Source organism: Uloborus diversus, chromosome 7 (assembly GCF_026930045.1).
Source record: "Uloborus diversus isolate 005 chromosome 7, Udiv.v.3.1, whole genome shotgun sequence".
Lineage (NCBI taxonomy): Eukaryota > Metazoa > Arthropoda > Arachnida > Araneae > Uloboridae > Uloborus > Uloborus diversus.
This window is the reverse complement of record NC_072737.1, coordinates 11906496-11933465: the sequence shown is the minus strand read 5'-3', so window position 1 is coordinate 11933465 and position 26970 is coordinate 11906496. Positions and strand designations below refer to the sequence as shown.

The window sequence follows — 26970 nt, the reverse complement described above, 5'->3', positions numbered from 1 at the left end:
ACGGGAGGTCACGGAATACCAACTTATGTACGTCTTTATACGTCTGGTGCGACTCTGTCTGGAACTGACAATAAGGGGGATTAAACGTGCCTTGATAGTCTTCGTTGTGGACACACTCGGACATAGTAGCTTGTGTCTTGCGTCTGGACTAAAAGTGTATCTTCTATGCCTAAAATGTAATGTGACTCAAGCCGCTCCTGCTCACTATTTTTCTTGCACTTGCGTCCAGAAGAGACAGATTTCCTCAGATCTTGCTTCTCTGAAGAGGAACGAGCTTCTGAATTCCAGAGATGGCTTCATAGCACTTGATTAATGGGAAAGTACATATCGTCCCCTCAGAGCAACACTGAGGAATCTGATACCAGGAAGAACACTAAAATAACCTATTGTTGCTCTGAGGCGACGATATATGTTTTCGAAATTTCTTTATTTAAAGATCAACGTAACATTTTCAAAGCAAGAAAAATCTGGAAATCACAATGAGTGCTCTTTCGTTGTACGATTCTATTCAAAGCACTGATTTCAATCGGAGATTGCCTATTTCCTCCAAAGAAATGACCTGCAATTTTTTTAAATGCCCAAAAGAGTAGAAGTCGATAGCAAAATTTCAAATGGGCTCAATCCACGTGTTTCTTGAACATTCGTGATGCCTAACGCGTATGGAAAACAGACATGATTTACATATTTACTGGAGCTCTTTTCTTGCGCTACTCTTGTTTATCTAGCCATAGCCTCAAGATGGGATTTGGAATAAACGCCATCCTTTGAAACAACAACAATTGATAACTTAACGGAATTTTGAAGGTGTTAACACACCTTCAAAATTCCCTTAAGCTATCAATTGTTGTTCGGATTTTGTTTCCTGCTAATATGTTATGCCAGTAGGAATGAAACATCTATGATTTGCGGAAAGAAGTGGTTAATAAAAGTATTACATTTCAGTGTATTGCAGAGCCCCAGGTTCATTAGCTAATGCCTACAGCCAGAACATACAAGGAACTCTTGCTTCATCTAGAGCAGTTTACCAACCTGGTGAGACTGTATGGTTTTACTGTAACGAAGGTTTCACTATGCAAGGAGCCGATTACGTCACATGCCAAACATCTGGAAAATGGACAAGGAAACCCGTATGCACCCGCCAAACAGCAACTACAACAACTACCACTTCCGCCCCTGGTAAGTGATGAAGACAGCATTTCTGGAAATTCAGCTCAATGAAATAACAGATTTTTTTTGAGTTAGAAGATGTATGCATTGCTTCTTTATTAATAGAAAATGTAATCTTGCTGGCTAGGTTAAAGCAAGGTAATTAAAATATTTTCTTTTAGTGTATTGCACAGACCCAGGCTCATTAGCTAATGCCTACAGTCAGAACATGCCAGGAGTCCCTACCTCATCTAGAGCAATTTACCAACCTGGTGAGACTGTATGGTTTTACTGCAATGAAGGTTTCACCATGCGAGGAGCTGATTACGTCACATGCCAGACGTCTGGAAGATGGACCAGAAAGCCCACGTGCTACCGCCAAACAACTACAACCACCACCACCACAACTACTCCCGCCCCAGGTAAATACAAATACAAATACAAAAGTGGCGACCAGCAACAGGCTCTGGGCCCAGCTAGACTGGTCCTAGTCAATTTAGTTAAGTGGTGTAGTTAGTATTTCTCAAAGCTGAGTCCAATGTAAATAAGAGATTTTGCGAATTTGAAGCAGTTTAAGTTCTATGTATTACTTGTTTAGAAATACAAACATCATCTTACTAACAAGGAAATAGTAATTAAAAGTATTTTTCCAGTGTACTGCACAGATCCAGGTTCATTAGCTAATGCCTACAGTCAGGACATGCGAGGAATCCCTACTTCATCTCGAACAGCTTACCGACCAGGCGAGACTGTATGGTTTTACTGTAATGAAGGTTTTACCATGCAAGGGGCTGATTACGTCACATGCCAGACGTCTGGAAAATGGACCAGGAAACCCATATGCATACGCCTTACAACGACCACCACTACTACCACTCCCGCCCCTGGTAAGTGAGGTTGCCAGTATTTCTCAAAACTCTGCTCAATGTAAAATTGTGTGACTGTAGAGCAACTTAAGTCGTATCGGAAATGAAAAACAGAATCTTGCTGACAAGGTAAAGGAAGGTAATTCGAACTATTTTCTTCCAGTATACTGCTCAGACCCAGGTTCATTAACCAATGGCTTCAGCTTGGACATATACGGAGATCCAACCTCAACAACGTCAAGTTACAGACCCAGAGACATTGTCTGGTTTTACTGCAATGAAGGTTTCAACTTACAGGGTCCTGAATCTGTCACATGCCTAATATCAGGGAGATGGACCAGGAAACCGATATGCATTCGCCAAAAGACTACTACGACTACTACCACCACCACCACTACTACTCCCGCTCCTAGTAAGTGCAAACAATAAACACCTGTTCAACTTTCTCAGTGTGTTTTATTTATTTATTTATTTTTTTTTTTTCAATTCCTACTATTTACTCACAATGTCCGTATCTCTACATTTAAAAAAAAGTGACGTCAAAGAAATTGAAATTCTGTCTGTGACGAGCCTGGGTCTAGGACACCCCCATAGCACCTACAGGCTTGAAATTTAATACAAAATTACTCCGAGTCCTGGGGGTTTGCATCTGGAGTTTTTTATTTAAAATTTTGACTTCTTTTTTGTATTTTTGTAATCTAAAACTTCACGTGAATTGCCAATTAAATTGAGTAAAGATTTTCCACACCCCTTAACATTCTATGTCGCTCGAAAGAGATAGATTTTTCTGCTTCAAACAATTCTTATTTTTTCAATTAATTGGAACAGCAGATTTAAGGGACTTTATTTTAGCGAAAAGTCTTACGCTCATCTCAATCCAAGCCCGAAGCTAAAGAGCAAAACACTAGAGAACACTAATTTGAAAGAGATTTTTCAAATAAATTCAGATATTAAAACACGTAAGTATGTTTACCAGTGCTATCTTTTAGTTCTCAAGCTAAATACATTGAATTTCAACTGTAGTCTGGCACGCGATGTTCATCTTAATAAGAGGGACGGCCTCGGGGTTGGGATCTTTAAAAAGTTTTAATTCAGTATTACCACTTTTGTGTGTGTGTGTGTGTGTGTGTGTTTTTTTTTTTTTTTTCTCTTTTTTTCCCTCTTCATAATTTTTGATTTTTATATCGTAACAAGTCTCTGCAATATTGGTATTAACTAACGAATTCCTTAAATTTTAAATTTTCTGAAAAACGTTTTGACACTCATCCTAAATCTTTGGAAAAATTAAGAGTTTAATAAGTCTTTAAACTTCTGTTTTGTGGATTATGCAATTACAATATACTACAATTTTTAATCTCTTTTATAACCTGCTCCTCAGCACATGCCTTAAAATGGGGAAAAAAATCAATACTTTTGTTGTGATGTATCTAATAACGTATGCACGGCCGAAATATTTATTTTAACTGTCCCCGAGTTAATTATCACTAGTTTTCTCATGACGTCGTCTGATGTGCATATGTATGTATGTAGGTATGTATGTATCTCGCACAACTCAAAAGCAGTATACCTCAGAAAGTTAAAATTCGGCACGTAGATTCTGAGTGAAGTCTAGTTATGCACCTCCCGTTTAGTTTAAACTCAAATGATCCGAAAAGGATCTCTTATACGTTTTTGTGGCAAAGCAGTGTTAATTTTAATGCAAACTTGTGTGATTTTATAAATTGCCGACCACTTGGCGATATATCGCCAAGATGGCGAAATGTATTCTTCGATCTCCAACCTGAATTGCGATACAGCTAGGACTTGAATTAGTTATCCAGCTCAATGACCCCAGTATTAAGCGGTTTCTTTAATATTTTCAGACGGCAGAAAGTTTTAATACTAGCATCATTCCAATTAATACTCAAAGCTTTCAATAGATTGTCTTTGCGAGTAAAATGCTTTTGGATTTTCAACCTCAAATATTGTTTTTTTTTTTCTTTCACTTTCAGTAACTTGCCCCGATCCGGGAAATGTGCAGAATGCATATCGTGTGAATGTAAATGATCCTTCCGGACAGAATTCAGTGTACCTTCCCGGACATACTGTCCGTTACGATTGCTTGTCCGGCTACGTCCTAGACGGAACCACTTACATCACTTGCCTACCTTCAGGAAGATGGTCCAGCCAAATCCCGGTCTGTTATTTGCCAACTACACAACCAACCACAACAAGTAATACTTCACTTTCTTTCTTGAAAATATTTATTGTACTGTCTAACTACGGATTGTATGGAAAGACAAACCTCCGTTTTACAGCCAGAAATGGACAAATCTATTATTTTTAACGATGTCAGCTTTTGCAGAAGCAGAGTCTCATTCAAACAAGCGGAATACACGCATCAGATTTTGACTTTTCCCCCTCATTCAGATAGATTCGTCTCATCTAGACGTTTGCAAATTCCAAACAATCCGTGGTTGAACAGTATGGATGAACTTCGCGCATAATGAAGCACATTTGTTATTTGCGAATTTTTCTCGACACATAATTAGTTTAAACAACATAAAACTGATAAAAAAAACTTTAATTACGTGATGATTTGTGCGTGGTCAAAAATACTGTTTTATATATTTAAATTTATTTTGTTAAGACTCAAAAGAAGCCACATGGAGGGCAATCCAAAGTGATAAGATGGAAAAGGAACGGTTCAATTCCTATCAAAGAAAGGTGAAGAAGGCTTATTTTCTTCAGATGTCATAATCTTCATAAATAGCTTGTCCTGACAGACAATCAACGCACAGAAAAACTGCTAAGGCTAGAGTGCTGAAATTTAGAACACGTATTTTATGACGTAACGTGCTAAGAATTTTTTTTTTTGGAAATTTCGATTTTAAGGGAATGAAATGGGATATGAGGAACTTTGCGCACTCATTTACAATATTCTCGAGAACCGACTCGAGTTCAGGGTCAAACCAGAAATTAAAAAACTCGTAATTTTGAAAGGATCACGAATATCCCATCCTCATCCACGCATAACGCTAATTAACGGAGACATTAAATAAAAACTCAATTTTAAGTCCACTTGAACATACGTCTATGCCAAAAAATGGTCCAATGTTTCGGTTTTTGTACCGTTGGAAAGCCCATAAATACTAACCCTTTCAAAAATTTACTCCACCCGCGGAAACCCAAAAATGACTCTAAAAAAAGTTATCGGTATTTGAAGTTAAAATTAATTCTTCGCCAGTCTCCTCTCACTGGATTGCAGCTAGAGTGACGTGGGTTGTCTTGGCTACAACTGTGGCGGAGAAATCCGTAATTGAAGTAAGTTTTAGGAGAACCTCGATAGATGGCGCCAGCAGCTAAGGAAGCACACCAAGCTGATCAGGGGTTTGCCCCCTACGCAGACCCCTAGAGAGAGAGTCGAGGGTGGGAGCCAAGAGGTCTCGCAGTAGTGCGTCTTGTGTGTTGGTGACCGGCTGCTTTAATAACATGGAGTTCCAGCAGAATGATGCCGAAGCTATTCCTCCGTTGAGTTTTGGGTAAGTCCACACTCCCTCTCCTCCCAGAATCTGTGTACTGTATTTAGTGACAAAATAAATTGATTATTCGCCAGATTTAGCTTTAGCGTAACTGATAATTTACCTGTGATGGCAGGAGCTAACATCTACACAACGCAATCCTACGGATAGTCCTCCATCACACAACCCTTAAATTCCGTTTCTGCTTGGATTAGGCTTGTTGAAATCCTGGTTTTGCAGTTTACCAAATGGGAGAAATGTGCATGAGGATTCTCGGTCGACTTAAGGCCCGTATATATACGAGTGGACGCATCGGCTTAAGATCAGCTATTTTGGATCGGAACGCGTGTTTGAGTAGTTGACTTTTCTGGCAAGTTACTGCGTTCATTTTTGGCCAGCTTGGTGAAACTCGAAATTTTTCTCTGGTAACATTAATTCCGCAACAATGAGAAACTCGATCCAAAATGGCTAAACTTAAGCTGATGCGTTGGACTGTATAGAGGCTCTGAGGCCGCTCGTCTACTCGCAGGTTTTAGACATTTTGAGGAGCAGAAAATATGTACCATATTCATATTTCGTGTCCTTGATGAGCATAAAAATAGTACCCAAGCCCTGTTTGATTTACTTGGGTCGACCGCACGTGACTGAATAGTTCATAAATTTCGTCTCATAATTACAAATTCTCTGAGAAGACTAAGCTGACACGCGAGGTGCTTCAGAGAGTTTCCAGGCAAATTGTGAATAAGAAATTCTAAATGAAGAAAATAAGCAATATTTTTCAAGAAATAAGTTTGAATGAAACACAGAAGTTGACAGCAAAAACTGATACAATTCATAGAAATGATTTAATAACTCGTTGAAAATTGGTGCTTTTATAACTTTGTTTCCTGTAATGTTAATACAGCTTCGTTTTCCATTTCCGTTTGGATGTCTCGGGTTTTAGCGTTTCATATTTTTGCTCAAGGTTTGTAGTCCATTTGACTTGCTTGGCACTAATTTCAAAATTTTCTTCGTCAAGGACGTGGGAAGCAGCAAAGTACAAAATGGTCTTGACCCTTATTTCAGCCTGAATTTATCTTTTACTCATCTCTAAATGAACATTAGTAAATTCTACCGGCACGATCGTAAGTAGTAGCGGATTTACAATCTTGGGGGCCCATCTCAAAGTATTCCTATTTATGCTCCTGTACAAAGCAAATAATTGTGTTTATATTGCAATCCTCTTTGGGGCCTTATCGTGGTGGGGCCCCGGACATGATGTACCCACCATTGTCCATAAGTGCATATCAATAACATTAATAGCATAGCGTGCCTGTCGGTCTCTGTTGTGTATGTAACCCTATCTCCTCCGAACGGGAATATGTCTCCCAAGCCAATACTGGAACCGTTGAAAGCAGAACATCCGGAGGAAGCCGTTCTTCCCTGTAAATAGAAAGCTATACCATTAAAATCATCAACGAAGTACACCACCGCCGTTGGCGGCCAACAGGGGTTGGCTAATGAATGAGTGTGTGGAGAACCGAGTTACATTGATCCATTATGTAAGGGGTGAGAAGGGGGAGAAAAACTCTTTGCATCGTATATGTATTTTTTATCATTATCACTTACTTTTATTCATTTCGTGGGCGATAATTCTTCTTACGAAACACTGATTTTTTTTCTCTAGCGGAAGCTGGACCAGATCAGTCGCTCTGTCCCGACCCCGGATACATCAAAAATGGCGATCGCATGTCCACTCCTCCCATCACCTCTCGCCTGCAACGTCGGGGATTTCGACTGGGGACTCAAATGACGTACTACTGCGTCGAGGGGTACCAACTGCAGGGAACTGAGACCATATTCTGCGTTTATGGGGGAAAGTGGTCGTCGGTTAAACCGTCTTGCGAATCCGCTCCCAGATCTCCAGGTACTTTTTCATGTCTGAAGCTATCAGAACGAAATGTATTTTAAAAAATAAAATGTTTAAGAAAAGCACTACACCTGCGTTTAGAAACGTTTTTAGCTTTCCGGAACACATTTTGAAATTTTTTTTATTATATACTTTAGAGTTTTGAAATTTTTTGCACTGATTTACCATTTATTTAATAAGCAAAATCATAACATAAATATGAAAAAAATCAAAATTAATTTGAATTCTGAAATTTTGAATTCAAATTATGTTTTTCGCAATCACGAGTTGCGACAGTGCCCTACTCATGGGGGGCTATTGTTTCTAGAAACAGCTATTGGCCCCCCAAGCCTACCCCTCCTGCTAGGCGGTTACGTGTGTATAGTTGTGTGTGTGCGTGCAGGCGTGTTTGTACATGTAGGCACGCGTGCGTGCATGTGTAGGCTTGTGTGTGTGCGTAGACCTGTGTGTATGCACGTAGGCGTGTGTGTATGTGTGTAAAGGCTTGTGTGTATGAGCGTGTATGTGTGTGTATGAGCGCGCATGTGTGTAGGACATGGACGCCTTCGACCAGGAGAAGCGGATAGCTCAGGACCGGAGCAGCCGCGCCGCACCGCCTGCAGAATCCGGTGGTGCTGGTGTCCCTGGTCCAAGCTGAAAAAGGAACCAGACGCCAAGGACGGTCAAATAAAAGCAATTACCGCTTCGTGATAAGCGGCTAATTTCTGTAACCCAATTTTATTCTGTCAAAAATTCAGATGAGCTCAAGTTCAGATGAGCTGTTTAAACACATTCTAAAAATTTCGTCAGTATGACAATAGAATTTCATAATTTGAAGACCACTTGTCATTTTTTAGTTTAATTTTTCGATATCATAAATAGTTACTACCTCATATTTTTACCGTCTTTTATAGCCCATAGAAACGAGGAGCTGCTTGTATTGATCGAATTAAATTGCTAAAACATCTAAACAGTGCAAAATTTTGGCCTTTCACATTTTTGTCAATGCTCCATTTGCCTTGTGAACCTTTTGTTTTCGGATGTTGTTCGATTTCGGAGTTGGGTTCAACCGCATCTATCTAACTATCTATCTATCCATCTATCTCATTCTTTTCAGGTGAAGATGAAAACAAAATATACTGTCGGGATCCCGGTACCATCCTGAACGGAAAAGTGGCGGTATTCACTGAAGATGGCAAAGATGGAAGTCTTTCCGACAAATACCTCGAAGGAACCATCTTAGAATATGAATGCCAGAACGGGTACGAAATGATAGGCTCGTATTCAATAAGTTGCGAGATCGATGGATTCTGGTCCGGTGTCACCCCCTCCTGCGTCGAAGGTAAGAGTAATATCGTCTGCGTTCTAGCCAGAGTTGTTAGAGAGTCAAAATACATTTGACAGATTAATCTTTACTAATAATAAAGCTGAAAGTCTCTCTGTCTGGAGGATGTCTGGATGTCTGTAGGATGTTTGTGACGCGCATAGCGCTTAGACCGTTCGGCCGATTTTCATGAAATTTGGCACAAAGGTAGTTTGTAGCATGGGGGTGTGCACCTCGAATCGATTTTTCGAAAATTCGATGTGGTTCTTTTTTTATTCCAATTTTAAGAACAAAAATATCATAAATTACGAAATTATCGTAACGTGGAACCGTAACATGGGCACAAGCCAGTTGGCGAGATACGAAATTATCATAACGTGGAACTGTAACGTCGGTACAAGCCAATTGGCGAGAAAATTCACCATACATTATTTGTAAATATACAGGCAAACCAAAAGACCTTTAATTTTTCTATTACGGGCGAAGCCGTGCGGGTGCCACTAGTTAGATAATAATCTAATGGTTTTTTGGAAGAGTAAACAGTAATGTATCACACGATGGTGAATTAGAGCTATACCAATTACTAGTTGTAAAAAACTATCGTAGTGAAATTCTATCATATTTAAAGCTTTTGGCATTAAAAAAGTTATTCAGCCATTTTTACCGACTTCAAAGAGGAGGCGGTTATCAGTTTATACCGTATGAATGTTTTTGTCTGCTTCAGAGTCTCACTTAGTGAACCGATTTCGATGATTGTTTTTTTAATGAATAGTGGGTTTCTTAACTGAGGTCCCATACCTTTGCTTGACCGCATCTGCTCTGTAGAAAAAAAATTATGCGGGAAAAATTAAGGAAAAAAAAACAGACTTCAAAATTGCTCTAAAAAGTGAAAAATAATTTTATTCTTTACTAGTGGCACCCGCACGGCTTCGCCCGTAATAGAAAAATTAAAGGTCTTTTGGTTCGCTTGTATATTTACAAATAATGTATGGTGAATTTTCTCGCCAATTGGCTTGTACCGACGTTACGGTTCCACGTTATGATAATTTCGTATCTCGCCAACTGGCTTGTGCCCATGTTACGGTTCCACGTTACGATAATTTCGTAATTTATGATAGTTTTTTTCTTAAAATTGGAATAGAAAAAGAACCACATCGAATTTTCGAAAAATCGCTTCGAGGTGCACACCCCCATGCTACATACTAACTTTGTGCCAAATTTCATGAAAATCGGCCGAACGGTTTAAGCGCTATGCGCGTCACAGACATCCTACGGACATCCTACAAACATCCTACAGACATCCAGACATCCTCCGGACAGAGAGACTTTCTGCTTTATTATTAGTAAAGAAAAACCATCGAAAATACACTTAAGCTTAATTTTTGAAGTTGGTTCCGAAAAAAAAAGGAAAATCTCTCTCCTACATTACTTTCTTTATATTTTTTCAGAAAAACCATCCAAGTTGGGAAAGAAAAATTTATATCGTTACTCAAATATACTCTCATCAATGCATAATGTATGCGAGTGGTATTAAAGCAAACAGGGCCTAATTAAATTATAGGTGTAGTGGAATTATGGCAACGAATGACAAACTGTGCTATGAATGTAATTTCTCCAGAAGTGCTCAATGTGCTAAGGACAAAAGTCATATATGCTGCTGAGCTCAAAATGCAATATTGCGTTTTAAAGTTTTACTTCTTCATATACCTTGATTCAAATACCACTTTTTCAGGGTTTTTTTTTATTTTTTTAAATATTTCTCATCTGCAATGGACCATAAAACTCTGTGTTTAAGTAAATTATGCTACAAAGAAAACTACCTGGTGACAATAACTCAATTTTGAAAAAAGGTGAACATACGATTTGTGTGCTTTAGCACGTCAGTACAGTCCTTAAGCTTAACTTTACACCGCATTTGATCTACTTGTAAGTTCCCGCAACAATTTTATTACGGGTTTTGCATCTATTGGCAAAAAGCAAAAGAAAAACTCAAAGTATTGTGTAGTCATCCAAAATTAAGAGGAGTATAAAATTAAAGCTACTTTAAATGAATTATTAACCTGGCTCAACGTTGGCTCGACATTCAACTTTGAGCCACGTGAGAAATGCACTAAAAAGAAAAATATTTGAAAACATATCGTAGTTGCAGAACTTTAAATTAGAATTATATAATTTATAAACCTTCACAAACTCCCTATTTTTTCTGCAGTCATAATCCTTATATAAATTCTTATCTTGCGTAAGATATTAGAGGTAGGACACGTTGAAGAAGAAAAGCATATATCTAGGGGGGGGGAAGCATTTTATATTATTCGCGTGGGATATAAAAATGCAGAAAAAAAAACATTTTCAAATGAAGAAATACACCTTTTTTACTTGATTATATTGGTAAAGTTGATAAGAAAGAAGGTAAAAACATAAACATTTCAGCGTTAAAATTAATAGCCGCCTTTTAAAAAAAATAATGCTGTTGGGGAATAATACATGCTTTAATACAGGGCCGGATTTAGGGGAGGGCAGGCGGGGCTACTGCCCCGGGGCCTCCAGAGCAAAGGGGCCCCCACAATAAAATTTTTACAAAATATCCTAACTTTCACGGGTCGAAAATATCGGATATATACATATATGTCAAAATATTCAGGTGTATATCAAAGTATAAGATATTTTCGAAAATATGATGATCTTTTCGAACCCTGATTAGGAGCTTCCACTCCTTAGCTGCCCCAGGACCTCCACACTTCCAAATCCGACCCTGCTTTAATAGCAAAGCATCACAGTTAATCCCATATTTAATCAATAGTTACTTGAATAAAATAAACTTTGCGTTACGCACGGGACATTTCGAGAATCGCCCTTAAAGTCCTAAGCTGCAATATCTTTTTATTTGAAGGTTTTCTGTAACTTGCGTTAGATAGCTGCAGTTGATGTTCTTATGCAAGTATGTTATTAGTAATTCTCAAAATGTTTTGTCTGTATTTTCCAGTCATACAACGAAATACTCGTAAAGAAAGTACGAATTGAGAAACATAAAAAGAATATTATCGTTTGTATACTCGCTAAAGTGCGTTTCCTCCCCAATGATTTCTGAACAGCTAGAGCTACTGTCAAAGTGAGTCTAGGTGTAGTATAGTGCTTCATGCAAAACGCGAAAAAACCGCTTACAGTTTCATCTGGTGGCAAACTTCGGAATTAGCGTTTATTATCTCAAAAACAGAAAGGCATGAGGCAAAAAACGAAGTACAAAGTTGTTAGCCATCATCAAAAAAAGAGCAGAAATTTTCCACCCAGTAATTATAAAAATAGTTGACGTGAATTGCATTCTAGCTTCGTCGGGTTCGACTCATTTCGGACAGTTGCGGTTTTGTTTAACGCGATCAAACTAATAAAGTGCATTTATCGCCTACTATGTTTGACATTGCTTCACGAAAGATGTCTATAACTCATCGCTAACCAACAATGCTGAACAACTTTGTGAATGACTTCTTTCCCGTATCTCTCAGTGTTTTTAAGACAAACGCTAACTGCAAAGTTTGCCGCCAGATGGCGCTACATTTTATTTCCTCACATAGGATATAGCAACTTAATCATACCTAGATCCAGCTTTTATGATGATAGCTCTTGACGTTGAGAAATTATTGGAATGGTAACGGACTTCAGTGGGTATCCTATATAGTAAGAATCCATAGCTAAGACTAACATAGAAATGCTTAAAGTTAGCCTGAAAACTGGAAGGAAACTAAAATGCCTTACTTTTTGTCTTTTTACTAAATAAACTGCTATAGATACTGAGAAATTCACCGTATATAGAAAATAAAATGCCTGAGAAATGAGTATAATGTTTCTTACTTTAAGAGTATATTCCAGCGACTTCAAATCAACATTTTGCTGTGTACAGGTTCGTGAAATCTTTTCCTAAAATTAAGAGTAGAAAACTGATTTTATTACTTCAACTGGAGAGGGCATCATTAAGTTTCCTAGTTTTATTTATTTATTTATTTTTAATTTGGATACGCTAAAAAAATTGAAGAGGCGCATTCTGAAATGAAGTTGTTCAAAGATACCCTGAATGGCTGCACTCGTAAAATCTTTTACATACCGCATACGACATGGACGCTGTCAATAGTCTGCGTCTCAAAAGTCCAACGACTGAATCCAGGTCTGAACCTGCGCCTTTGGGCGTAAGAAGCCAACGCGTACCCTCTTCGCCAATTCCACCAGCGTGGGCTTATATCAAAGTCAGTAATTATTTGAGTGTTACGCTTGATGGCCATGCCACTAATTATCCTTTGGATTATCATTTAGACGTCGAGTCGTACTGTGACAACCCTGGTCCTCTCACCAACGGTCAAGTTGTTATATCTCCGTCGCAAGGACATCGCCAACCGTCCATAGCAGACGAAGGTTTTCGCCAAGACACCCGTCTTCAATTTTACTGCGATCCAGGTCATAGGCTGATTGGACAAAATTTCGCCACCTGTGAATCAGATGGAATGTGGTCGACTAGTTTTCCCTACTGCGAGAAAGGTACGTAAACTTTATACACTCTACGCGTAACGTAGTTAAAAAAACTACAGAGTTTTTCTTCCAGAACGCTTCAATTGAGGTAGTGAGAAGAAAAGGGATGTAAGTGGAAAAATTAAAAATTTGAAGATAACCAGTACAAATGATAGGTGAACCTCTCCTCTGTCTTGGGGCAAGATATAGTTCTAGTAGCGCTGGAAGGTTCTGAGATACAGTATGGTTTAGAAAAACTTTTCGATGAAAGCCTACCTAGGACCTTATCTTTAAACGGGTTTTCTCAAAACTTGAAAATGTCCACTTACATCCCTTTGCTTCTCACTGCCTCAATTGTAATAGAGGCTAACACGTTTGAGTTCCTTTTTAGCCTCTTTCTTAGGCGTAAGAATTATTTAAATGCATAAAATGTATCTGAATTCTAAAAAAAAAGCCTAAAGAAATTGAATTAAAAAATAAAGTTAATTACAACAAATATTTTTAAATAAAAGATTGAAACTGGAGTTTTCAAGGATGGAGAAATGTGTTTCTATCGGTCTTTCTCCCGAGGAGTCGCAATAAAACGAGGTTTGCACCAGAACCCCAGAGACCTTTGCTTTGCATTATACTGCCAATACTTTTTCATTTTCACTCCAGGGGCCCCCGTACCTACCATTATTTGTGGTTCAACCAGTCGGATGGGAACATGAAGACAACAATGATTTTTTTTATCCAGAGAAACCGAGCAATCCCTGGTACAGCATTGCCAGAGGTATCGTTTCACTTGGAGGACTTAGTGACCACGAGCATATTTAACGTGCCCCGTCACCATTAATGAAGATGATGGACCTGCGACCGGCTAGGATCAATTCCGGACTTGGGATCTTCCGGTCGCAAGTGCGATGCTTTACCGATCAGACCACCACTGCCCATTATGTTGCCTAAATTATTATAGTAGGGGAACATGGGGCAAAGTGAAACAGTGAAATATTTACTCTGCTTTTATAACTCCACCTATCTGGTATTATTTTAACTATATAGTACCATATGCAGTCTATTCCAGTCAGGAAAAAAATAACACCGAAGTTTAAAGAATTTGGTAATACAGGCAATTAAAAAAAAAATGATACTAATATTGTAATATTTTGTTGTCAGTCAAAAATTTGTTTTGTTACTGTAAAATGATCAAGTTCTTGTTATTAACATTTTAGAAATTGATTGAGACATCCTAATATTCAACGCGGTATTAACTTAGTTAATATTAAACTTATTTGTATTTTAAATAAATTGTAAAAATAGTCAAGTGCATATGGGGCAAAGTGGAAGGGGCAAAGTGAAATAGGTTGTTTCATTTACTTATTCAATTAATTAATATAAATCACTTACGTTTTCATTTACTCATTGATTCATTTACATTCCTTCATTTAGTAATTCCCTCATATTTATTCATTCAATCACTTATTTTCTTATTCATTCATTCTTTTGCTCGCTCATTTATTTTTGTTCATGTATTAATTGATTTATTCCTTTAACTATTCGTTTATTGTTTCATTATATTTTCAATTAATCATTCAACCTTTTGTTTACTGAATTTTTCGATCAAAAACATATTTCATAACCGAATAGAAATTATTTCATTAGAAAAATATTTTATTTTTCACTTTGCCTCTTGAAAAAAAAAAGTGAATTTTACCCTTCTTTTTGAAGACTCTAATTTTCTGGCAAAAATAAAAAATACTGTTTCAACGCAAATTTTATTATAAAATACTATGTTCTTTCTTTATGTAGTGTCATTTTCAAAACAATTTTCCGATTTGTTCATTTTGAAAAAATTCAGTGATCTTAACCATTTCACTTTGCCCCACATTCCCCTACTATATATATTCAAATAACGATAACTATGAACTCCCTCTCTCCCCTCCTAGAAAAAAAATTGATGAGGAAATTTTGCCCCAAGGCAATATATTTTCTGAACTGAAAAGCGTATTTGCTTCAAAAAATATCAAGGAAAATAGCTCTTGACAGTAAAATGTAAAGTACCTTCTGGTAGGGTTGTTTTAAGGGCAGTTTTTGCAAATTTAAAAAACTTAAAACAATCGGCTCCAAAGAAAAATTTAAAAAGCCTTTTCGTCTTAAAAGACCAATAATACTGTGCTAAGATGAAGCTATAGTGGAAATTGAATGCTGTGACTGGTCGCAAATAATCAAGTGATCGCCTTAATCCCGCCCTAAAAGCATTGCGACGGATCTAGTGCAGAATGGTAAACAATACGTAAGACTATCGGTTTCATTGGCGTTTAGGTTGTTCTAAAAAGTTGCTACATTATAGAAATTAGACAGGAGACGCGAAAAAAAGGGGGGGGGGAGAAAACTGGAATACAGTATACCCTCGCCTAAAACGTGGAACGCGTTACATTCCACAGGGGTGCCCATCCCCCCCAAGCTCAATGGCGCAAATTCCCCCCCAAAATTTTTCTCGCTTTTCGAATTGGGTTAAACATAAGTTTTTAGAGTGTATGATTTCCAGTCAAATTCACGGGGGGGGGGGGAGCGCTAACAAATACCATTTGAACTGAAATTTTGTTGGATTGTTGACCTGCCTTGCCTTGCCTTCCCTGAAACGAATTTTAAAACGTGGACATTGAGTAAACAAGTTTTGGTTACCCCTGAATTTTGCTACACCGTATTATTATTTTTTTTTCAAACGTATGAATAATTACAGGGACAACTTTCTGGCTTGGGATTTAGCCATTACTAGATGTATACAATATGAACTGTGAAAATTATTGTCACTTAGATAGGGGTCCGGGAAGTTTCTCCCCGGAAAATTTTCGAAATTGTAATTTTAAAACCAGTTATACACTATCTCTGGTGATGTTAGGGGAATAAAAGGTTTGGTGGCTCCTTTCTCAGTAATTTTTCAATATTGAAACTTTAAAAGCGCAATTGTAAATAGTCTACCGTTGTGTTAAGGAGGGCTTTCCATTGTTTTCAAAATTATAGTTCTAAAAACGCAGTTTTAGAGTATCTGTGGTAATGTTAAGGAAAGAAGAGATCCTAGACCTCGCCCCTGGAAAATTTTCAAAATTTAAACCTTAAAAACGCTATTTATCGTTGGGAGACAAGCAGTTTTCTGAAACTGAAGTTCTAAAATCGCAATTGTAGCCGACCTTTGTGACGTTAAGAAAAAGGGTTTTCTGGAGCTCTCCCGGAATTTTCTCGATATTGAAGCCTTAAAAACCAAATTAAAGACGACTTTTTAATAATGTTAACGAGAGTGGGGAGGAGGGAGAGAGGCGCTTCTCTTAAATTTCCGAACTTGTAGCTTTAGAATGGCAATTTTGATATATCTTGATAATGTTAGTGGAAGGTGAATTTCTGTGCCATTCCTCCGGCAATTTTTTGAAATTGATACTCCAAAAACGCAATTTTAGGCTTGTCTTTGGTCGTGTTAAGGAAAGAGGGGACAATCAGGGGCTCTCTTCTATAAATTTTTCAATATTGCATTACTAGGAACGAGGTTTTAGATGACTTGATGATAAAGTACGTGTCATTCTGGCGTTATAGTGGGAGAACTCTCTTCTGGAAGTTTTCCAAAATTAAAGTCGCATAGCCAAAAAAGATGGATCAAACACACCATAACAGATACTATTCGGAAATCCTCAAAAATGGATTCAGCTATTCTGCACACCTCGAAAATCAGAACTCGAGAATTTCAACGAATCAAATATACTTCTATACATATCAGATATGGAAGAAAGTAAATATTATTTACGAAAAACAATTTAAACGCCTTAAAAACAGACTGTTCTACTTCCATCAGCGAAAACCAACATCACTGAAAGTTTTAATAAAAATCATCTAATGATACATTGAAACAATCAGTTTAAAAATGGTAGAGAAGATGGGAATAAAGTGAAATGAAAAATTTTTCATAAGCTTAAGCTAATTAATGAAGAAAATATATAAATTGTCGATTGGAGGGATAAAAAATATGTAATTCACAAACTTCAAAACTAGTTCTTAACGATTGTCAAGGTGCAAATGAATCAAGGAAAGACTAGAGCATACTGATCAGAATTATTACAATCAATAAAACAATTTTGGCCTCCCTCCCTCCCTCTCATCACTGTCACACGTATTCACATCATGCAGAATTGTGCTACTTTTTCCAGAAAATTTATAAGATATTGAAAATAAATCAAATCGTCGAATCCAGCTTTGAAACGGACACCAACTCCATGCCGTCTGTGATGCTCCTTTCATTGAAAAAGAGACACGGTCATTAAATTTTGGAAAGAGTACCAGGGCCGTCGCTATTTCAAAAAAACTGGGGGGGGGGGGGGGGGGGTGCGCTTTTGGTGGCCATTTAATTTTTTCAAACGTATGCTCAGATATGCAGAGAGTTGGCTTCTGGTTTAGCAGGGATAGTCATATTACTAGACCTTAGTTCTAGCAATATAAATAATCGTAAGGGTAATATTCAATCAGAATTAGGGGGTGTCGGAGGGCTACCTTCTTGCATTATTTCGCAATTTGAAGACATCAAAACGCAGTTTTAAACTACGTTTTCAGTTTGGGGGGAGGGGAGAGGAGTTCCGGGATAGCCTCTCCCGATAATTTTTTCCAAATTTAAGTTCACAACACAATCGTACGTTACATTTAATTATGTTCAGAAGAGGGGGTCCGGGCGCTCTCCCTCAGGAATTTTCAAGATTGTTATTTGAAAAACAAAGTTTAAACGATCTATGGTGATGTTAAGGGAGAAAGAAACTCGAGGTCATCGCTGTATAATTTTTCAAAATGCCAAACTTTGAGCACGTATTCCCAATTGTGAACTATTTGCGATTGTGACACGTAAAGGGGGGTCCGGGGGCTCTCCCCCGGGAAAATTTGAAAATTGTAGTTCGAAAAATGCAGTTTTAGACGATCTATGGTGATATTAAGAGAAGAGAGATACAGCCTCCCCCCCCCCCCCGAATTTTTTTGAAATTTTGACGTCTTAAAAACGCGATTGTAGTCTTTTTTGTTAAAATTTAGTGCACCGCCAGTTTCTTGAAATCAAAGCTCCGAAAACGTAATTCAAGCCACCTTCGATGAAAGGGGGGAGGGCAGTTTTGAAGGGGCTCGCGACCAGAAATGTTTCGTAATTGAAGCACTAAAAGCGATATTTAAGACATTTTTCGATGGTGTTGCCGAGAGAGAGGCAGTCTCTCAAAAAAAATTTCGATCCGTAGGAACCGCAGTTTTAGACGATTTTTGTTAACGTTAATTGGTGGAGAGATTCGGAGTTCTCCCCTGGAAAATTTTCAAAATTGAAATTTAATTGAAGCAATCGTAGACGATTTATTAATACTGTTAGAGGGGTAGAAGGTTTTGGAGATCTCTCCCCTGAAAAATTTTCTAAATTGAAGCCTTAGCAATGAAATTTTTGAAGATCTTCGGTAATAGTTGGAGGACGACAGTTTCGGGACACAGGGAGTTTTTTTTAAATTAAAGTCCAAAAGACGAAAATTATTCGACCTTGAATGAGGATGAATGATTAATTGAGAGGGCGTTTCTCTAAGGTTACGTTGAGAGGACTCTCATGGTTTTTCGAAATTGCAGTCCTAAATACTCAGGAGTAGGCCATCTTTAATGACGTTAGGCTAAAGGATGGCGTTTGAGAATATTTTTTCGGGATTTTTTTCAAAACCTAAATTTTAAAAACTAACTTCCAGGCCAGCTTTGGGGACGTAAAAAGAAAGTTTTGGAGTTCTCCACTCTTCTTTCAGTTTGACTACGTCCCTCCTATCTTCATTGTCAATTTTAATTCCTAATAAACATATTGCGGTAATATTTTCTTACAATTTTCCTTTGCCAAACACGATAATTTCTTGGATTTTCCGTAACAAAACTTTAAATTTCCCCCCTAATACTTTTGCTTTCTTGCAATACAAGCGTTTGCGGCCTTGGAAAAAAGACTTTTAACATTTTGAACAGATGTAGTAATTTTCTGCGATACCTTAGGTCTCTATTAAACTTCATTTTATTTTTAATATGCCACCTGCATCTCTTGATCAAGCTATGATTTACTTACGATTTTTACATTCAAAAATTTAGAACTTTTGGTGCGAGTATTCATTACAATACTTTGATTCTCTTTTTGCATTTAACTGTTATTATTATTTATTTTTCTCTATTTCAAATTTATTTCAGCGACCCATACATGTTTCTCCACTTAGCAATGATTTTCAGGACAATATTTTTCATCAAAAAAAAAAAAAAAAAAACACATGGTAATGTTTCGGCGAACCCTATCCTATGGGCCGTTCTAATGAAACTGTCCTATTTATTTAAGTTTTTTTTTTTTTTTTTTTTTTTTTTTAAACTGAAGAACCATGAAGCCTAGTTTTGTATAACCATAGGGCCACCGAGAGACAAGGCGTGCACCATGTTAGCGTTGTCGCCTTTCCTCCCTCCCATTATGTTAATTTTACTCTATGCACAATACTTTAATTTGAACCGAGCCCATAGTTTCCGACTAGGCAGACATACCCATTCTGCGGCCTAGTGAAGAGTGTACTGTACTGAATTTTTTTTTTTTTTTGTGTTAATAAAAATGTTTGAAGCGTATATTTCCGATACTCTTAATAAAAGAGAATCATGGATGTTCCTAAATTGTATTTTAAAATTACATTTTCAATTCAAATTTTACAGAAAAAATACTTTTTGTCTTCATTTATAATTACTATTTTATTTTTTTAAAGCAACGAAGAGTTTCCCTTTCTCTTCGTTCGTTTTCATAGCTAAAATGAAATTGGCGGCCCCACTTCTGAAAAACTAGGGGGTGTAGCACTCCCTCTCTTGGCGACAGCCCTGAAGAGTATGTGAAAAAAGTATTATTAATGCATCTATTTCTTGTTGAATAAATTTAAATATTTTTTCTTTCTGAAATTCAAAAATTTCATGTTCTAAAAGAAAAAAAAAATCTGGGAAAAAAATCCCCCCCAAAAATTTTGATGGCGCAACTTGCGCCATAATCCCCCCCCCCTGTGGGCACCCCTGGACATTCCACGGAAATGCCGCGTAAATCGAAACCGCATAAATTTATTGAGACCTAATAGTGTTAAGATAGGGGTTAGGTTCCGTGAGATGAAAAAAAAAAACTACTTCATTCTAGTGATGACTAATAGTATAATAAGTTTAATGTTTTCTTATATCGATTTTATGCACAACATGCGCAAAGAAAACATAAATTAATCTTGTGTTTTGTTAATAAAGAGAGCTGGCAATGATAGTCTTTTGGCAGTCATTAAGAATTTTTCTCTGTAATTCTTTGCAGAGCATTAACGCATCCATGATCACTTGCATCATTTCCATGATAGAATCTTCCTTCCCTAACAAATCAGAAAGATCATTTCTATTGTAAAGGAATGACTAAAAATTTTTAATGTTGACGTTTTTGGTTCTGTGTCATCGACGTCGGTATCCTCGTTGCTCTTGTCCTCCTTTGTCACTCCTAAACGCTTTTCTTCCAGTGAGTTCTGAACTGCGTGAGTTTAATAACTTTACTTCTGGAAAGAGCTCTAGAACCAATCACATATAAAAAGTCTCCAATGGCAGAAGCTCGATTATTAGCAAGGCCAAAATGCAGTTGATTACGCGTAATCTGCAATCTTTAGGAGTTTGGATTTTGAAAGAGGGGAAAATGTTATCTGTTTGCATTGCCGCATCCGCGTAAAACCGAAACTCATCCGCGTAAAATAAAATAAAGGTGTCGAATCTTAAACCGCGTATAATTGAAACCGCGTAAAACGAGGGTCTACTGTAATTGTATGTCTCTCTTTGCTTTAGAAAACCCAACTGCGGAGGAGCTGATGTACTGCAAGAACCCTGGAAAAATCGTCAATGGGGAAGTACAAGTGTTCCCAAATCTAGACCAAAGGAGATTTCCGGCTAGCGTGGATAATCCGGAGGAATATCCGCAATATACCCGTATCAAGTACTCATGTGACCAAAGCTACTCTTTAAAAGGAGAGGAGGAAATCACTTGCGGAGCGAATGGATTTTGGTCTGCCAGAAAACCCACCTGTGAAGGAGGTATGTATTTTATAAACTAGAATTTTGTCTTTCTTAATATTTAATTTATTAAATTAATTTATTTACTAGCAATACCCGCAATGCTTTGCTCGTAGTAGGAAATTAAAAGATCATTTGATTCACCTGTATATTTACAAATAATGAATGATGGATTTCTCGTCAATTTGCTATGCTAATTTGCTCGCCCATGTTACGGTTCCACGTTGTGATAACTTGATAATTGGCTCGCCCATGTTACGATAATTTGCTCATTAAAATGTTCTTAAAATTGGAAGAAAAAAAGAACGAAATCGAATTTTTAAAAAATTGGAAGAGAAAAAGAACGAAATCGAATTTTTAAAAAATTGGAAGAGAAAAAGAACGAAATCGAATTTTTAAAAAATCGCTTCGAGGTGCACACCCCCATAGTACACTCTGATTCTGTGTCAAATTTCATGAAAATCGGCTGAACGGTCTAGGCGCTTTGCGCGTCACAGACATCCAGAGAGAGATCCAAACTTTCAGCTTTATTATTAGTAAAAGAAGATAAAATTTGTCTGATGTTTAAGGTTCGCATTGAGAGCGCTTTAATTTTCATTACTTTTTGCATATGTTCAATATTTTTTAGCTATTTCTTAAAACATAAAAAAAAAATTATACGTTTAAAGCGTAACTCTAAACTGATTAGAAATTCAGATCTTAATTTTTAAAAATGATGTCAGAATGTGAAATTTGAATCAGAGTGTCTACAACGTAATTAAATCAACAAATAAGTTGTGTTTTTAAACTTGATTGGCGTTCTTGAGTCATTTAACACGGCCTGATGATACTATTATTTCTGTCGACTTTAAGATTATACCAAAGAACTGTATTAACTGAGAATAAATTTGTGCTTTCTATTTTATCAAAAAAAAAAGTTGTTGTCGATGATGGAAAACCACAAGTTTCAATTCTGCAACCATGAAACTGTTCTGTGTTATTATTGTTCAACAAGCCATCTGTGATTGAAAAGTTTTTAATCTGACGAAATCAGGTTCTAATTGATATTTTTTTCTTTTTTGTTTCGGATAGACCTCCGGTCAAACTGTGGTACATCAGAATTTTTCTACTAAACGTTTGTTTCAGGTATAGTTGGAGAGATTTCGGATCAATTGGAAGTGGAAACGGAACATTTGATTTTGTAAGTAGGTATGATCAACGTGATCACGCGAGCAGTTTTACAGCTTGCGCGTTCTTGTTGACACTGTCAATTACAAAATGAAGTGTTCTTTTTCCGCTTCCAATTCTTCGAGGCACAGCTATACCTAGGCATGGTCTATATCCAGGGTGTTCGAGAAAGATCTTCACACCACTCTAAACATTGATAACAAAACTAAGAAGTGAAATGAAACGAAGTTGTCTGCAAAAGAATGAAAAATCTGTAGCTTAAATTGCTTGAAGTAGAAGGCGTTAATTGGATGCTTTAAATCGATTCAATTGCCAAATCGATTAACTCCATAAAACAAAAAAGTCGAGGAAAGTGATGAAGAAGATAGTGTTATCTATAGAAGTGAATGGGCCGTCGTGCTACATTTTCTGCAATCGCAGGACCAGAAATGTATTGTACCAAAAGTTTAATATAAATTCACATGCTAAGCAATGATAAAGCACAATTAAAGCAGAAATGAGGATATTTTTTGAAAAGTGGAGTTAATCGATTTGGCAATAGAGGCATCCAATTGGTAGTCAATTGAGCAAAGGAAAGAATATGGCGGGGCCTCAGTGGCCGAGCGGTCTGAGTGATTGCTTGACATTGGCACACTTGAGGCGGTGGGTTCGACTCCCACCTTCGCTCCGGTTGTATCTTCCCTTCTTTGTGATGTAAATTCTTTCATGTGTTGTTTATATGTGTAATAAAAATATATATCATGCGTAAGGGAGGCAAAGCACACAGATTGTAGTCCTCATCAAAATATACCTGTGCAATTAAGCACCAAAAGAAAGAAAGAAAGTGGCGACAGCGCAGCGTGTTTTATTGTTAACCCAGTAGTGTTCCCACAGGGTATACTTCATATACTCCGTATGCTCTCAAACATTTTTTAGACATATAGCGTGTACCCTCAAGCTTCATAAATTTTCTTATTATGACATACTGTGTATATAATCACATTCACAAATTGTGCGTAGTGGATTAATGGGAGTATACCCTCAGAAAAATTGATGGGAAAATCACTGGGTTAACCTAAACAAAGTCCCGATGACCTTGCAAAGAAATTTCGGCCAGATGTATCATAAGATCCCCCAGTTGTCACGCCGCCCGGGTAGGTTTTTATGGTTGAAATTTTCTTTCCATGGTTATCGTCTATTTTCTTTCGACATTGGCGGCTCCTTCCGATACCGTTAGATCAACTACAACAGTTCCTTAATAAGGTCAACCATATTGTAAAACCTCGTACTGTAATAAGACATCTTGAGATTAGTAAATAAATAATCGTTCTATATCATTCTCGCTCTGAGTTGTAACCAAGCAATGTGAGAATGTGCTATTTTTGAAAAGTTCATACGTATAATACGAGAGCAAATCAAAAAATCTTTGCGCCTATTTTTTAAGCCAAAATATGGCTGGGTATACAAAACGAACATGTGACAGTTCTTTTATCCGTGCCAGCCGTATCTGCCTTTTGCTCAGAAGAGCGGAGCTGCTATCAGTCATTTAAGATGACGGTTGTTCTTTACACGTCGTAAGCTTATGAGCAGCGAAGTGTTATTCGTTTTGTACGGAGCAAGGGACAAAAGCTCATAGCAATTCCCTGGCAAATGCTCTTAGAGTTCATACCTTCTCCTAGTGATTTTCACTCCACTGAAGAAGTTTCTGGCAGGATAGAGATTCACATGTGACGAAGAAGCTAAGAACGCGGTCCGAAGGTGCATGGTTACACAGGCAGCCGGAAGAGTTCTGCCACAGGTGGATCGGTTACACAGGCAGCCGGAAGAGTTCTGCCACAGGTGGATCTCGAAATTAGTTCCACGATGGGACAGCTGTCTGAACCGGTGTGATGACTATGTGAAGAAATAGTGTAAGTGACATAGTTTACTACGTATATTGGTAATAACTGTAGGTATCTATTTTTGGCAAATAAAAAATAGGCGCAAAGACTTTTTGATTTGCCGTCGTAACATTGATTTTACCATTTATTAACCTGAAGTTAATTTTACAGAATGTGGCAAGGTCAAGATGCGTACAACAACTCGAATAACAAACGGAAAGCCCACCGTGGCTGGTCAGTGGCCTTGGATGGTGGCCGTGGCAACCGTCTCAGGCGGAGAGTCTACCATAGAATGTGGAGGCGTTCTCATAGACAGGAGACACATTTTGACTGCTGCCCACTGTCTCGATACGCCGGGGACCTTTGAGCTGTATTTCGGGAAATATCATCGGAATGCGGCATTGGATGATAAGCACGTATTTAAACGAACGGTGAGATATTAGTTTTATACAAAGAAACCTAATGTGCAGTATTAGCTTGCTTACTTGGATTAGGAATTTCTTATCCTAGAGTTTATGTGAAACACATGCTTTAGCCATTCAAGTTTCAAACTAAGTGAATCAGGACTGCCACAACAAGGGCGCCCATATGGGGGGCAAGGAGAGCTCAAGCCCCCCCCCCCCCTTGAAATGAGAACTTCCTTGCTTTTAGTACTTTTTTCTTTGAAAAAATGTAGAAACATTTCTTCTCCAGCCATTAATGAATAAGTTATCAAAAATGTCAAATTTTAATAACTCGAATATGTACTGAAATCAGTTTCTGTGGTTAAAATATCCTGCTAAACCATGGGGAAAATATCTGAGCGCCCCCCCCCCCTTAAAATTTTGCATATGGGCGCCCTTGTACCAGAGGCTATGTGATAAACACACTTCTTTTGATTGATATTTTTTTATCCTCTTGACTATTGAACAAATATTGGCTCAATCGACGATCTTGATATTTCGTGCTGCGAACCAAAAAAAAAAACAATCCCAGCTGAATTTTCGGTAAACTGAACTGGGACCAGCGTTCAGAACATGTCAATTAAAATGAAAACTTTAAACCAAGAATAATGGAAAATTCCTGTCTTACCCCTGGTACAATAGACAGTCCCCAGGTGGGACCATTTCCATCAAGGCCGATAGAGTCGTCCAAACAACAATTAGTAGGCTTGCAAGAGGGCACATCAAGTGCTTTTCCTTTCATATAGGACTTAGGATTTTCAGAAAATTTATGAGACATGTACTAAATGTAAATGAGTGCAGGCATCTCCGAATCATCTTTTACATTGTGCATGACTTTTTAGAGAGGACGTCTACTCTAGTCCTCTCCTGGTCTATGATTTCTTGAAGACTCTCGTGCTCATGGACCTGGTGTAGCCTGCGGATAGACAGGAGGAATAAATCAACAACATGTCACCGTAAGAAAAATACACTATGTTCTTTAAAAAAATAACTGGAGTTAAATGGGGATGCAATAGGATATAAGAGCAGCATGAAGCCTGTTCTTAGATAGTGCTGGCCTCTGCATCTACCGAGATCTTAAATAGTCTCGAGACTTTCCAAAATTAGCTTTGCGCATTTTTGTTGGCGCTGTAAGAACTACATCTGTTTTAGCTATTTAGTTGCTGGCTAATCAGCAACCGATGAATAACCAAAGCCAAAGGAATGCTACCATTCTGTACAACAGATTCATTCTCTAATGATGCTTTTTGGAGAGACTATAATCGTGACAAAATCAGCTATTTAAAAGCTGTAAGGGTTTTTTTTAACGTACTTGAGCCTTTGATTAATTTAACATCATAAATGAAGCACTTTTTTTAAAGTTTGACCACCAATGTGTCTACTAGACTTCATGGAACTGGAAGCTAGACAAAAGCAATCAGTGACTTTTCAAAAGGTTCGATTTATGCTCTGTTGCGCTTCAAGCAATCTTTCTAGAAACCTTACAATTGTTTTCCTATTGACCAGAAAACCATATACTAGTGTAACAATGAAAAAAAATCAATAAGTAGCAATCGAATGACCATAGTGAGACATGTTTCTTGACGTATTATTCTCGTGACTCCGTTATCGAAATATGAAGTCTAAAAAGCTGCTGAAAATTTTAGAAAATTCACTAAATTTAGCGAGTTTCGGTTAAAAATGGATGACACCTTTTACCCGCTTTGCAGAGAGATGGATGTCTTGCCAGATTTAAACGGTAAACTCCTGTGGTACTTACCATTTCTGACAAAGCCTTTAGATTAGGCAACTTTTCTTAAACTTCAGCAGACTTCAAGACCTAAAATCTCGATTGGGGACTCGGGCGAATAATTTATGCGCCAAAAAATGTTTGATATGATCATTCCATTGCTACTTAATTTTTTTTCCTTATTACACTTTCCGTGTAATAAATCACTGAGGAATGGTAGTGAATCTAAACTGCCGGATCTCTTTGACTTAATTCAATTTTTATTTACTTTTGGGAGAACATATACAACTCATTTTCATAGAGAGCTAAAGGCTATTATTTATAATTCTACCACGACGTTCGACCCACTCTCATAAGTTGGTTATTCTCTTGGATTCCTCCACTGATTTGCAGGATCTTCCCAGTAACAATGAGCCCAAGAATTCAAGTGTTTAATTCTGCTAGAAGATTTTATGGAGAACAAAACACAGAATTGTTTTCCAGTGCCTACCCT

The 26970-nt window shown here is 37.5% G+C and overlaps 1 protein-coding gene across 1 annotated transcript in view; it reads left to right on the top strand.

The window, feature by feature from the left end:
- The first annotated feature begins 1456 nt into the window (after positions 1–1456).
- LOC129226246 (limulus clotting factor C-like) overlaps positions 1457–26970 on the top strand; it is a 28514-nt gene continuing 3000 nt past the window's right edge. The window contains exons 1-4 of the mRNA XM_054860846.1: positions 1457–1568; positions 7179–7418; positions 8518–8742; positions 24477–24721. Of these exons, the coding sequence (XP_054716821.1) occupies positions 1457–1568; positions 7179–7418; positions 8518–8742; positions 24477–24721 (822 nt within the window). The remainder of the gene's footprint in view (positions 1569–7178; positions 7419–8517; positions 8743–24476; positions 24722–26970) is intronic.